Consider the following 14566-nt stretch of genomic DNA (forward strand, 5'->3'; position numbering starts at 1 on the left):
TGCCATGATATTCTGCCTCACCTCAGGCTTCAAAGAATAAAGTTGGCCATCTATGGACTGAAATCTCAAAAACCATGAGCCCTAAAATAAACTCTTCCTTCTCTAATTGTTCTTGTAAGATCTTTTGGTCACGGCAGTGAAAAACTGACTAAAACAGGGATATAGTGATACCAAAAAATACTTATTATCTAGCCAGCATTTTATTTGTTAAATAGGTCAGCCTTTAACTTACTTTCTCTCTCTCTCTCTCTCTCTCTCTCTCTCTCTCTCTCTCTCTTTCTCTCTCTCTTTCCTTTTGGTACTGGGGATTGAACTCAGGGGCACTCAACCACTGAGCCATATGCCCATCCCTATTTTGTATTTTATTTAGAGATAGCAATCACTAAATTGCTTAGCATCTGGATTTTGCTGAGGCTGGCTTTGAACTTGCAATCCTCCTGCCTCAGCCTCCTAAGCAACTGGGATTACAGGCATTTGCCACCACACCTGTCTAACTTTATTTCTAATTAGTTTAGAGCAACAGTCATCAAACTAATCTCATAGCTTTTACCATTCCCTCCATCTCCCAATCCACTTTAATACAGTTATAAAAATTATCTATTTAATATTTAAACCTGATCACATCAGTCAAAAACTACAAAGACTCTTATTCTCCATTTAGAATAAAAGTCAAGTTCCTAAAATGGCCTATGATTGGCCAATCTGACTTCGTCTCCTACTACCTGCCCTTTCCCATACCCCTAACTACACTGACCTCTTTACTTTTCCTTGAACACGCCAAGCACTTTAAGGCCTTTACTCTAGCTGTTTTTTTCTGCCTGTAACATTCTTTGTCCATATATTCTTTGGCTAATTCCCTCACTTCAAGTTTTTCTTTAAATCTCACCCTCTTAACGAGACATATGTGACTAGAGTCACATATAGAGTAACATAGGCAAAATTTTTTAAAAATCAAATTATTGCATAAACATGAATATATTGATAAGAACTGTAATATTGCTAAAAATTAAGAGTTGATGATTGAAATACTTTTTAATTAGCTAATATATATGGCAGACTAAATTCAGCAAAGGAAAGGGACTTAGGGATGAACGCCAATGTACACTGTAACAAAGTGTGGATTATATACAATTTATAAACCCACTCAGAATGAAATTCACTTAATAATACTACTTGCATCAGTTATGCTTCATGGTTCTTAGACCCTAAGCACAACATAGGATTATGCTAATTTTCCCACTTCGATTCTCTTTATTATCCTTAAGATTTTCTTTACTATTTTACAAATCAATCCTTCTATTACACTTCAACAATTGTTATTGCTCATATCATCTCCACTATGTTTGTTGATTTCATTGGTTTTAGTCTCTCATCAACATTTGAAAAAATTATTTAACTTTAAAGAAAAAAGGTTTTGGAAATTAAGACTCATGCTTTCATGAAAATCTTCTAATTTAACAAATAGATCTACAGTGCTTTCTTGTACTTTTGTGTTCTCTTTCCAGTTTTAATTTTAAAAGAAATCAAATAAGCAAAGTGATATAAAGGGAAAATTAAATATATAAATTCATAACATTATGAAAGTTTTTTGTCCCCCCACTCATTAGTTTTTTTTTTAACTTCATAAGAAAAACTTGGGAGAAAAATTAAGAATTACCAGTATAGAGTTTGTTCCTAAAATCTTATCTCTAAATTTTCTGTTTTCATAAGAAATGAGGAAACTAGCTATCTAAAGTTTTTCAATGAAAGGACGTGTATATTTTCATATGGGGCTTAGAGAAATTCCTTATTTTGGCTTAATTCTTCATTCAATTAACACTAGAAACATTTGTTTTGACAGTAGAGAAACAGTAATACTTAAGTCATGGGATACTGTCCTTTATGATTCCTTTATACCTGTAATACTTTATACCTTATACTAAAAAGTGCAACAATTAAGATAAATATTATTGTAGGATTTATTAACTAGGTTTTATTTGATAATGACGCAAATTTTGTTAAAATATATTGAATAATAGCAACAGTTATAGAAAAGAAATATTATATAATATGGTAGCAATCATGAGAGACATTTTATAATACATTTTCTAAGAGTAATAGTAAGCTTGGTTTTCTTTTTATTCTAGGAAGGTTAAAAAAAAATTCATAAACTTATTTTTGCAACTGAAAAGTACCAAGCAAGTGTCCAATTTTTGCCATGCCAAACTTCCTATTCCACCAAAGCCATGTTTTCTTTAGAATCTTTCTGGTATATACAGAAATGTATAAATAAGTAAATGAAGAATGAAAATACTGTGCCCTTTTCATGGATGTAAAAGAAGAGACCAGGGTACCCTTTGGTGGATTGAAAATCACTTGGCAAAAACTTGAGAGAGAACAGTGAATTTATTTGCCACAGTTTTCAAGAATTATATGATTTATATGTAAAGTACTGTTAAAATTAAAATTTTTAAACCCTTACAATTTAAAACTCTTACTTGAGGCATGGGATACTGTCCTTTGTGACTCCTTCGCTAGCCACGGTGTTAGTGCTCCCTGAAAGACTCCTTGAAGGAGGAAGCTGGGTTGAGAGATCTGGAAATGGAGGACTTGTTTCTGGTTCAGGAGTAATAATATCTTCCACATCATACTGAAGTCGTACCTCTAATGACTTAATAAAAATCAAGTTTTAGTTTAACCTACATCATAATAATAATCACATTAATATATTTGATAGCTGTTAGTAATTATTTACTATTTTTCAGATTAATATGTTCAATTTCAACTTACAGTAAAGTTGACAGGTATCTCAAACTGAATTAAGTAGTGAATTATACAGAAAATTCAATGACAGTCTCGGAAAAGTAATTTTTATTCTCCAGAATTATAAGAAAAATACCCTGCCAGTGGAGATAAACTTTTTCTATAATAAATATTTCTTAAGATAAACTATAAACTGCATTTCAATATATGACACAATATATGAGAAAGTCCAATGATTAGTCCAATGAAAGAAATTAAACTGTATGTACATTTGTGTGTATGGGTTCATATTATTTGTACAAAACTTTTAGTTTAAAAAACTTTCCTTTCATTTTGTCTCTAATTCAGTAAAAGTTTTCCAAAAGAAATTCCACATTTTTAAAAAAAATTTAAACATTTATTTATTTATTTCGTACCAACATGACAATAGTGGAGTACATTACATTCATAATTTTTTTTGCATTACAACTCTTAATACACCTTTATACCACAATTTATCAAATCTCTGTTTGTATATAAGGTATGTTGACACCAAATTCATATCTTCATACATGAATTTCCACTATCCTTGCTATTCCCCTTCTCTCTCCCTTTCCCTCCCACCCCTATTCCACATTTTTTATATTTGTTTCATTACTATAGCTTTTACTTGTTTAATTTCATTGGCTTGGTCACAATTACATAATGATGATTTTTATAGGTAATCAAAAAACCTTTTTAAAAACTAAATTATTTTAAAATTGTACTTATGATTGCATTAAATGCTTTAATTAAAACTGATATTAAGGGTTAGAGATGAAGCTTAGTGGTAGAGTGTTTGCCTAGTAAGTATGAGACCCTGGTATGATCCCTAGCACCTCAAAAAAATAACAATTGATTTTATAACAAATATATAATGTTAAAATGTATATTCTTGAGATTGAAAACACAAAAATGATAATATGGGGTATGATAATGATAATATAGCAATCATACTAAGGTGACTGTTAATATCTTAAACTACAAAAAACCCAATAGTGATGAAAATAATAATTATCAATTATTGAGTACTTAAATGCTACTAATATTTTTATATAATCATCATAAAAGCCCTATGAAATTGCTATTAGTACTTCCAGTTCATTTTTATTTTCCATTTTATTTACACAGAAAATTATGCAGGAAATAAAAGTGAATTGTACTCAGACTCTAGTACTGCCTACAGCCTTGTAAGTGGCAGCGACACATAGGTATTCAATGGTAAAGCTAGAAGTAAAACATAGGTATGTATGATTTAAAGCTCAGGATTTTAATATAATATTAAAAAGTGATATTAATTTTAGTTATTGAGTTAGAATACTTATACTTAGAGTAAATAAATCTTCATTTTCTGGTAAAATGGTAAAGCAGTAGACTAGGTCTATTATCTAGAGGTATCTTAAATTAGATTTAATTTATCTCATCAGAGCCTCATAATCTCAAATAACTACAATATTTCATTGGTTTAAAAATACCCCAACAAGACTCTGAAAGTTCAAGAAGAAAGACCAAAACTCAATAAACAGAATGGTATCAAACTAAAAAGCTTCTTCACACATGGAAGCAATCAAGAGCCTGTAGAGAGCCTACAGAATGGCAGAAAATCTGTGCCGCTTGCTCCTCAGATAGAGCATTAATATCCAGGTTATACAAAGAGCTCAAAAAACCAAATAACCCAATCAATAAATGGGCAAAGGAACTAAACAGACACTTCTGAAAAGAACAAATATATGTAGATATGTTCAACATCTATAGCAATTTGAGAAATACAAATTAAAACCATACTGGGATTCCTTCTCACTCTAGTCAGAATGGCAATTATACAAGTAACAAGAATACAAGTAACAATAAATGTTGGTGAGGATGTGGGGAAAAGGGTACACTTATATATTGCTTATGAGACTGCAAACTAGTGTAATACTTTGGAAAGCAGTATGGAGATTCCACAGAAAACTTGGAATGGAACCACCATTTGACCCAGTTATCTCACTCCTTGGGTATACCCAAAGAATTTAAAATCAGCATACTACATTTTATATATTTATAACAGCAATTAGAGAAATAATTGAGGAAAATGAGAACCATATGATTTTTAATAGCAAGATTAGCTTAAAATACTAAGCTCATTTTGACACAGAAAGAAAGTAATTAAGTTTTGATAGAGAACTGTTCTGTAATTTTAAACTAAGCCATGTTATATTAAGTAATAAAATTCTGAATTCTGAATTACATTATGAATTATATTAGTGGTCACATGCTATACACACTTTTAAAAATATTTATTTTTTAGTTGTAGTTGGACACAATATCTTCATTTTATTTATTTACTTTTATGTGGTGCTGAGGAATAAACCTAGGGCCTCGTACATGCTAGGCGAGCACTCTATGGCTGAGCCATGACCCTAGCCCCACATACTATACACTCTTGATGGCTTAAAACCATACCAAGAAGTAGCCCAAATCTGATAATTGCTTTCTTTTAACAAGTGCAAGTGCAAAAGTTAAACTTTAAATAATAACTTACCACTATTTCTGTTGTAATTTCATGTCTGCTGAATTTATAAATTATGACATAGGCAGAGACTCCTGATACACAAAATATTCTGCTCTCTGGACACCAGTAAATCATCTGAATGGCATATGGATCTTCCTCTACAATTTCACATGTTTGTTTGCCTTCTCCTGCCTTCTGTTTTTCAAAGACTTTTGAAGTTTTTAGCTTGTACAACATCTGCAGAGTTACTGCAAGACATTGAAACACAGTTACTTTCTAATTAGGATATTGTTAAAGCTTATTCAATATTTATTAGACCATAAAAAACCCAAGTAAGGAAAATTACATTACATTCCATGTAATGATCTCATATCACTATAGTACTGGGAAGGAGACCATGGGGGAAGGGGGAATATTCTTTGAGCATCACCATCTATCAAGCAATATGTATTTGCCAAGAAAAGTCCTACGACATAGGTATTTTTTATCCTTATTGACTGAAAGTGTGGTAAAGAAATTTTACATGGAAATACTGAATATAATTCTCTCCCACAGGAGATTCCTCAATCTTTTTTCATAATATTCCCTTTTGATTGCTAGATAAATGATTGATGCTACCCCAAAGTGTTTTCTGCACTTGCACTCAAAAAAAAAAAAAGTTACTTCTGCTGGATGAGAAACACTGTAATTTACCAGCCAGCAATATCTGGAAATCAAAGAATCTGTAATTATTTTAAGAAAGAGTTCTTCTGAATGACTCTGCATCATAAAAAGGTTAAAATATTATCTCATAAGCTTTGGATTTGGGAATTGTTTTCAATAATATTTTGGGGGAAATATTTTTCCATTTGAGAACATGATAACAATCCATCTGAAGTTACAATTGTTTTCTGACAAAAATCTCAAAAAAAAAAAAAAATCAAGAATTCTTGCCCAAAGTGCACAATATAAATTTAATCATCAGAAGCATTAGTCAAAACAAAATTGAAGGTGATTCTTCTTTTGTAACTGTCCTGAATTAAAAAATATCAATGCCATGAAATAGATTCAATATATATTGATAAATACTATCCTAACTAAATACTAAATAACTAAATACTATCCTAGAATTTCTTTTTTTATAAAGGATATTATTTGGAAAATGGGAAAAAATTTAATAAGATCTGAAGATTATGAGATAATAGCTTTGTATCAGAAGTAGTCTGGTTTTGATAACTCTATTTAGGTTATAGAAAATAATACCCTTAATGTGTATTTAGGTATGTAGCATTAGAGGAACATAGTGTCTACTCTCAAATGGTTTTAAAAAGCTAGATACATATTATATGTGCATCTTTTGTTTATATATGTGTGTATCAGTGTGACAGAATGGTAAAAGGAGAATGAAAAAGAAGAAGAAAAGGAGAGGGAGAGAAGGAGACGAAAAGGGAAAGAAAGTAAGATAGACTGGGGTGGGGAAACATGTAGGACAAACTGAAATTTGGGAAATCGGGATGAAAGTTATACAGCATGTCATAGATTATTTTTCTTTTTACATTATTCTGTAAATGATCTCTTTAAACAATATCAAACTAAAATAGTTTCTAAATTGGCAATGGATGTAATATAAATAGTGTTTTATTAAAACTAACTTCTTAACATTATTATGCATGCTAAGGGGTGCTACGCCTTCTAATAGCTGCAGAGTTAAAGGGTCCTCTTTCATTTTAGAAGCTAAGGAATGACTATGCATTAATTTTGTTCCAGGAACAAACTCAGATTTGCATGAAAAGATTCTTCAAAAGAAAATCTGTTGCCCTTTTGAGATTCACGTAAATCACTTGCTCTTTATTGTGAGAAGTCAGAAAGAGGCTCAGAATCCAAGGCTTTAGATCTTTTAATCTTTTTCTAATGCTGATGGTTTGCTTGATTGCTGCAGGACTCAACCATGTGGATAAGAGAATCAAGAATCAACTTTGTCCTTTGCTTTTTTCTGTTTATTATACTCTGCCTCAAAGGCTCTTCATTTCTATAGCTTCAAATATAACTTTCATGCTGCTTTTTCATTAGTTTCCATTTCTGTTTGTTCTATCAACTGGAAATTTGGATTTTCAGGTGTTACTGCAAAATTCAGGTCTCAAAACCTCTCATATTCCTTATTTCCAAGAGTTAACTACATTTTCCTGAATTGCACATGCTCAGGAACTTAGAATCATTATCAATTTATTCATCTCATTCTATTCCTATTAAAATCTTAATTGTCTTTCAAAAATTCATATTAATTGTTACTCCATTAAAATGTAGTTCCTGGATCTACTAGGACAGAGTTAATCTCTGCTATTTCTGATAAAAAAATAGAATTTGGGTTGTACTACATTTACAATTCTTATTTGTTTTGCCTTGATTTATGTATGTGCTTTTGTCTTTTCTAAAGAAAATGGGCATATTGAAGAATTAAGGATATTTGCATGTCCTTCAACATTGAGCATAATACTTTATTTATTTCTAAATTACACAATTTCAAGAATTTATAAAAAATTTTTTACTATTATCAAATAATTTATTTTGATTTCCACAGGACTTAGTAAATGAGTGGAGATGAAAAGTCAAGGCTAGAGGGATAAAAGCACTTGTCCAAGACCATACAACCAAGGAGGCAAAGGAAATTCCTTCAATACAGTTAATGTGACAAAAGTTTGATATTATTTTCTGGTGCACTATGCCCTTTGTAAATAAAATAGATTGCTGACAGAGTGACTTAGTCCTATTTGTTCTCTATTATAGAAAAGAGCACTATATATATAATTTTAAATGATCTAACAATATAGGAAATAGATCTTTGTAACAGCCATACATTTAGGCTAAAAATATTTCTTAAATGTTAGCTGTCCAAACTAAAAAGTGGTGAATGCTACAAGTAAATATTAACCAAGTGTTTTCGATTATATAGGTATAAACTTAAAACTTACTTGCAGAAGCATCCCAAAATTTTATTGATCCATCTGCATGACTAGATAAAAAAATAGTATTAATTAAAGTACACCACATAAAAAAAATCATCATGGCTCCAAATGTATAAAAATTTGAGTTACTGTTATTAATTTTTTTATTTTAAAATACAATTCTAATGAAAATCAATCAATCATTTCTAAACTCAAAACAATAGTTTATTTTTTAACTAATACACAAAAATCTAAAGGTTGAACAATTCCTTAGATTTTACTGTAAGACTTTATATGTGATAGTAGTTTAAAATGGCCTATGGAAAATGAATGATATTCTTAAGTAAAATTGCTTCTGTTCAATGAAAAAGATAACAGATAAAAACAAATCCCTAAGCCTATTTAAAATTGAGTCATGACTCATTAATAAATAATGTAATGTCAATTCTGTAAAAATTCATTAACCTCCTAGATTCCCAGCTTTAAGCCAATCCCCAAACACCAAAGGCCTAATATCATCTCTGATATAAGGATGCTGACTCAAAATAGATGGTGGGGTCCAGGGACAGAGGAGGTTCACCCAGTTGGAAAAGGGGAAGTTGGGGAAAGGGAGGGGGAATGGGAAATACAGTAGAATGAATAGGACATAACTTTCCTATATTCATATATGAATACATGACCAGTGTAACTCCACATCATGTACAACCACAAAAATGAGAAGTTACATTCCATGTATGTATAACATGTCAAAATACATTCTACTGTCAGGTATAACTGAAAGAAAATAAAAAATTTTTATTGTACTGCTATTTTTTATTAATTTTTAAAAATTTATATGACAGTGGAATATATTATAATTCATATTACACATATAGAACACAATTTTTCATATTCTGGTTTATACCAAGTATACTCACACCAATTCATGTCTTCATACATGTACTTTGGATAATGATGACCATCACAATTTTTAAAAAACTCATTTACAAAACAGGAGATATACCATTTTAAAGTATAGAATACTTTCTAGTTCATTCAATGAAATCAGCATTATCCTCAAACTAAAACCAGGGGAAAATATTTACAAGAAAAGAAAATTAAACACCAATATCCCTCATAAACATAAGCATAAAAGGGGCCAGAGTTGTGGCTCAGTGGCAGAACGCTTGCCTAGCATGCATGAGGCATTGAGTTCAATCCCCGGTACCATATAAAAATAGACAAATAAAATAAAGGTAATGTGAAAAAAAACCATAGGCATAAAAACTGTCAACAAAATATTAGCAAAGTGCCAGGTATCATGGTGCATGCCTGTAATCCCGGTTAGTGGGAAGGAAGCTGTGGCAGGAGGATTAGGAGTTTAAGAACCACCTGGACAATTTAGCATTACCATCTCAAAATAAAATAAAAAGAGCTGTGATAGGGTTAAGTGACAGAGTAGCTAACTCTCATATGAGACCCTGGGTTCAAGTCCCAATACTAGAATATGAATATGCAAACTAAATGAAGTATTTACTATCTCTAAGGATTTGTCTATTTTTGTTATTTCATATACATTACGTGACTTTTTGTATATGGTTTCTTTTACTTAGTAAAAATGTTTTCAAAGTTCATGCATATTTCAGCATGAATTCAAAGTTCATTCCTTTTTATCTCTGAATTATATTCATTGCATATGAATATATGTATATGATATGCATTTTGTTTCTCCATTCATCAGTTGATGGGCATTTTTATTGTTTCCACCTTCTGACCACTAGTTAGAGCTGCTGTGAACATTCACATACAACTTTTGGCTTAAACAACTACTTTCAATTACACATGGTCCCCGATTTAAATTTTTTTGACTTTACAATGGCTCAAAGGTGACATGCACTTCATAGAAATCATACATTAAATTTTTAATTTTGATCTTTTCATGTGCTAGTGATAAAATACTCTTTCCCATTGCTGAGCAATGGCAGCTAGCTGCAGTTCCCCACTCAATCAAGAGAATAAACAACCAACACTCTCTTCTGTACTGTTTAGTAGGTTAGGTTTAATAAATGCATTTTTGATTTATAATATTTTCAATTTATGATGGGTTTATTAGGATACCTTTCCACGGTAAGTTAAGAAGCATCTATATTATGAATATTTACCTAAAAGTGGAATTGCTGGGTCAAAATGGGAATTCAATTTCACTTTTTGAGGAGAGATGTCAAATTGTTTTCTGTAGCAGATGTACCATTTTACATTCTCACTAGCAATGTATGAGCTTTCAAAAACTTGTTCTTTTCTAATTTATCATTGTGTTTTTAAAACCTATTAATTAAATTTATTTTTTAACTGATAAATTTTATGGGTTACTTTGTGATGTTCTGATACAATTATACATTTTATAATGTTTAAATCAGGTAAATATATCTATGTCTTCAAATATCATTTCTTCATGGGAAAAATATTGAAAAGACTTTCTTCCATTCTCTGTAGTCATCCTACTGTGCAATAGCATACCAAAACTTTTTCTTCCACACAGTAAATTGGTACCCATTTATCAAGTACCTTTTCCTCCAATATTCTCTTCTCACCTCTGGTAACCACCATTTACTCCCAACTTCCAGGAGATCAGCTTTTTAAAAAGATTCCTCATTGAATGAGAACATGTAATACTGTTTTTATGTGCACAGTTTATCTCACTTAACATATGATCTCTAGTTGTAACCATATTGTCACAAATAACAAGAATTCATAGTTTTTTAGGATATATGTACCACATTTTCTTTATCCATTCATCAGGTAATGAACATTTAGGTTGTTTTTCCATTTCTTAGTGACTGTGAATACTGCAACAAGGCACACAGGTGTGCAGATGTTGTTTCAACATACTGATTTCATTTCCTTGGATATGTACCATGTAAGGGGATTTTTGGATTATTTGATAGTCTATTTTTAAATTTTTGAGGCACTTCCATAGTGTTTTCCATAATGGATGTATTCATTTATATTCCCACAATAGTGTGCAAGGGTTCTCTTTTCTCTACATCCTTGCCATACTTGTTATCCTTTGTCTTTTAAATAATAGCCATTCATACTGGAGTGAGATATCATTGTGATTTTGATTTGTATTTCCCTGATGGCTAATATATTGAATATTTTTTCATATATATCTTGACCATTTGAATGTCTTCTTTGAGAAATGTCTGTTTATGTCTATTTCCATTTTTAAATCAGGCTATTTGCTTTTTTGCTATTGAGTTTTTGAAATTCCTTACATATTTTTTAAAAAATATGTATTTTTTTTAGCTTTTAGGTGGACACAATATCTTTATTTTATTTTTATGTGGTGCTGAGGATGGAACCCAGTGCCTCACGCATGCCAGGTGAGCGTGCTACTTCTTGAGCCATATCCCCAGCCCCCAAAATTCCTTATATATTTTAAATATCAACCACTTGTAGGATTTATAGTTTGCAAAATTTTGTCCTCTTCTCTAGGTTGTCCTTTCATTTTTTTGATTTTTTTCTTTTGTTATATAGAAGTTTGTTACTTTGATATAATCTCATTTATTTTTGTTTCCTATGTTTTTTTGTATCTTGTTTGAGAAAAAATTCTGTACATTCCAATGTCCTGAAGAGTTTTCTATATTTTTCTTCTATTAGTTTCTAATCTTACAATTTGATCTAAGACTCATTTTGACTTGATTTTTTGAGGGGATCTCATTTCATTCTTCTGCATGTAGTTATCTACTCTTCTCAATATGATTTATTGAAAAGACTATTCTTTATCCAGTGCATGTTTTTAGCCTCTTTGTTGAAAATCAATTGACTACAGATATGCCAGTTTATTTCTGGGCTTTCTATTCTGTTCCATTGGTTTGTGTGTTTGTTGTTTATGCCACCCAGTGTGCAGTTTTGATTATCGTAGCTTTGTAGTATATTTTGAAGGTAGGTAAAATAATTTCTCCTGCTTTGTGTTTTGCTTATTTTGTTTTGGTAATGTAGAGGTTTTTCTGTTGTTATTGGTGTTCCATATATGAAGCAAGCACTCTACCAACTGAGCTATATCCCCAAGTCCCTACTGTTGTTCCATATATATTTTTATTTAATTTTTTAATATTTATTTTTGGTTGTAGTTGGACACAATATCTTTATTTCATTTATTTATTTTTATGTGGTGCTGAGGATTGAACCCAGGGTCTCGCACGTGCAAGGTGAGCGCTCTACCACTGAGCCACAACCCCAGCCCCATATATATTTTAGAATTTTTTTTCCTAGTTGTATAAAAAATATTATTGGTGTTTTGGTAGGGATTGCATACATTGACTCTATAGATTGCTTTGTGTAGCATGAATAATTTAATAATATTGATTCTTCCAATCCATGAATATAGGGTGACTTTCCATTTTTGGTGTCTTCTTCAATTCCTTTAATCAATATTTTGGACTTTTCATTATATAGCTCTTTTACCTCTGGTTAAGTTTATTCTTAGGTATTTTGTTTTTTTTGTCTACTGTACATGGTACTGCTTTCTTGATATCAATTTCAGATATTTTGCCATAGGCGTATATCAACACTACTTATTTTTGTATGTTGATTGTGTATCCTGAAACTTTGCTGAATTCATTTATTCTGATCATTTCTCGGTGGAGTTCTAGAAGTTTTCTTGACATAAGACCATGTCATTTTTAAAACAACAATGTGACTTTTCCAATTTGGATGCCCTTTGTTCTTTCTCTTGACTTTTCTGGCTACAACTGTCATAATTACCATGTTGAATAGCAGAGATAAAAGTGGGAATCCTTGTGTCATTCCAGATCTTACAGAGAAATCTTTCTGTTTTCCCCATTCAGTATTTTAACTGTTGACTTATTAATAAATGGGGTCCATTATGTGGATGTATATTCCTTTCATAATGAATACATAATGTGTTCAGCATTTTTATCATGAAGGGATGTTGAATTATATACGTTTTTTGCATCTATTGAGATCATCACATGGGTTTTGTCCTTTACTATGTTGATGTGGTATATTTATTGATTTGTGTATGCTGAACCATCCTTGCATTCCTGGATTGAATTCCATTAGATCACAGTAAATAATCTTCTCAACATGCTATTGGATTTTAGTATTTCGTTGAAAAAATTTTTTTTTATCTATGTTCATCAAGGATATTGGTCTACAGCTTTCATTGTGTGTCCCTAGATGGTTTTGGCCTCAGAGTAATTCTGATCTAATAAAAAGAGGTTGGCAAAATTTTATCCAATTTTTAAAAATAGTTTCAGAAGAATTGGACATAGTTCTTTAAATGCTTTGTAGAATATAGCAGTAATGCTATCAGGTCCTTATTTGTTTAAGATGAAAGAATTTTAATTACTGTTTCCACCTTAATAGTCATTTAAGTCTGTTCAGGCATTCTATTTCTTCATGACTCAATATGGTAACATGTGTGTGGTTAGGAATTTGTTCATTTCCTCTTTTTCAGACTACAGACTTTCCTTCTATTCCGAGTTTGCTGAGTGGTTTTACCATGAATAGATGCTATTTTTTTTTATCTAATTCTCATTATATGATGAATTTCTCAAATTTTCTTACTCCATAAATAAGTGTGTCATTCCTGGAATAAAGCCAACTTGATTCTGAAATATTACCCTTTTTATATATCAATAAATTCTATTGCCTAACATGTAGGATTTATATTTATACTCATGAAAGACATTGCTAACAAATTTCCTTTTATGTGATGTCTTTTACCAGGTTTTGGCATCAATCATCTGATAACCTTGTAGAAAAGAGTTGGGAAATGTTCCCTTTTTTAGATTCTCTGGAAGATTTCATGAATGATTGATAATTTTTCCCCTAAATATGCAAATGCATTCTCCAGCAAAAATACTTGGGTCCAGAGGTGTTCTCATGGAAATTTTTACATTTTAATTCAATTACTTTAATAAATCTATTATTTCAATTTCCTATTTCTTCTAGAACCAGTTTTATCTCCTTTAAGAATTTTCTCTCTTAAATTTGACTAGTATGTTGGTCATAAATACACTCTTTTGTTTCAATTGATGTTGTGACTTTAGTGATATACTCTTTTTTATTCCTGAAACTAATAGTTTATTTCTTCTATTCTTTTTTCTCAACCTAGCAAAGTCTTTATTAACTTTATTATTTATTTTCATAAACCAATTTTAACATTGTTGATCCTTGCTATTTTACATTTGATTTCTATTTCATTGACTTCTGTTCTTAATGCTGTTATTTTTATTTTTACATGTTTTATTACTTGCCATTTTTAACTTGAGATAGATAATAATTCAATTTTAGTCCTTTTATTAACACATACAATTACATATACCATTATGGTTATAAGATTATCTCTAAACATTGTCTTAAATACATCCAAATGTAATGATAT

At 30.7% G+C, this 14566-nt stretch overlaps 1 protein-coding gene across 9 annotated transcripts in view; it reads right to left on the reverse strand.

Annotated features, from left to right (window-relative positions):
- Stxbp5l (syntaxin binding protein 5L) overlaps positions 1-14566 on the reverse strand; it is a 347451-nt gene that overhangs the window by 134488 nt on the left and 198397 nt on the right. For all 9 annotated transcript variants that reach the window (XM_048794363.1, XM_048794362.1, XM_015486887.2 and 6 more), the window contains 3 exons: positions 8203-8243; positions 5285-5502; positions 2478-2650 (listed from right to left, as the gene is read on the reverse strand). In XM_048794363.1, the coding sequence (XP_048650320.1) occupies positions 2478-2650; positions 5285-5502; positions 8203-8243 (432 nt within the window). The remainder of the gene's footprint in view (positions 1-2477; positions 2651-5284; positions 5503-8202; positions 8244-14566) is intronic.

This window comes from Marmota marmota, unplaced genomic scaffold (genome assembly GCF_001458135.2).
Source record: "Marmota marmota marmota unplaced genomic scaffold, marMar, whole genome shotgun sequence".
NCBI lineage: Eukaryota > Metazoa > Chordata > Mammalia > Rodentia > Sciuridae > Marmota > Marmota marmota.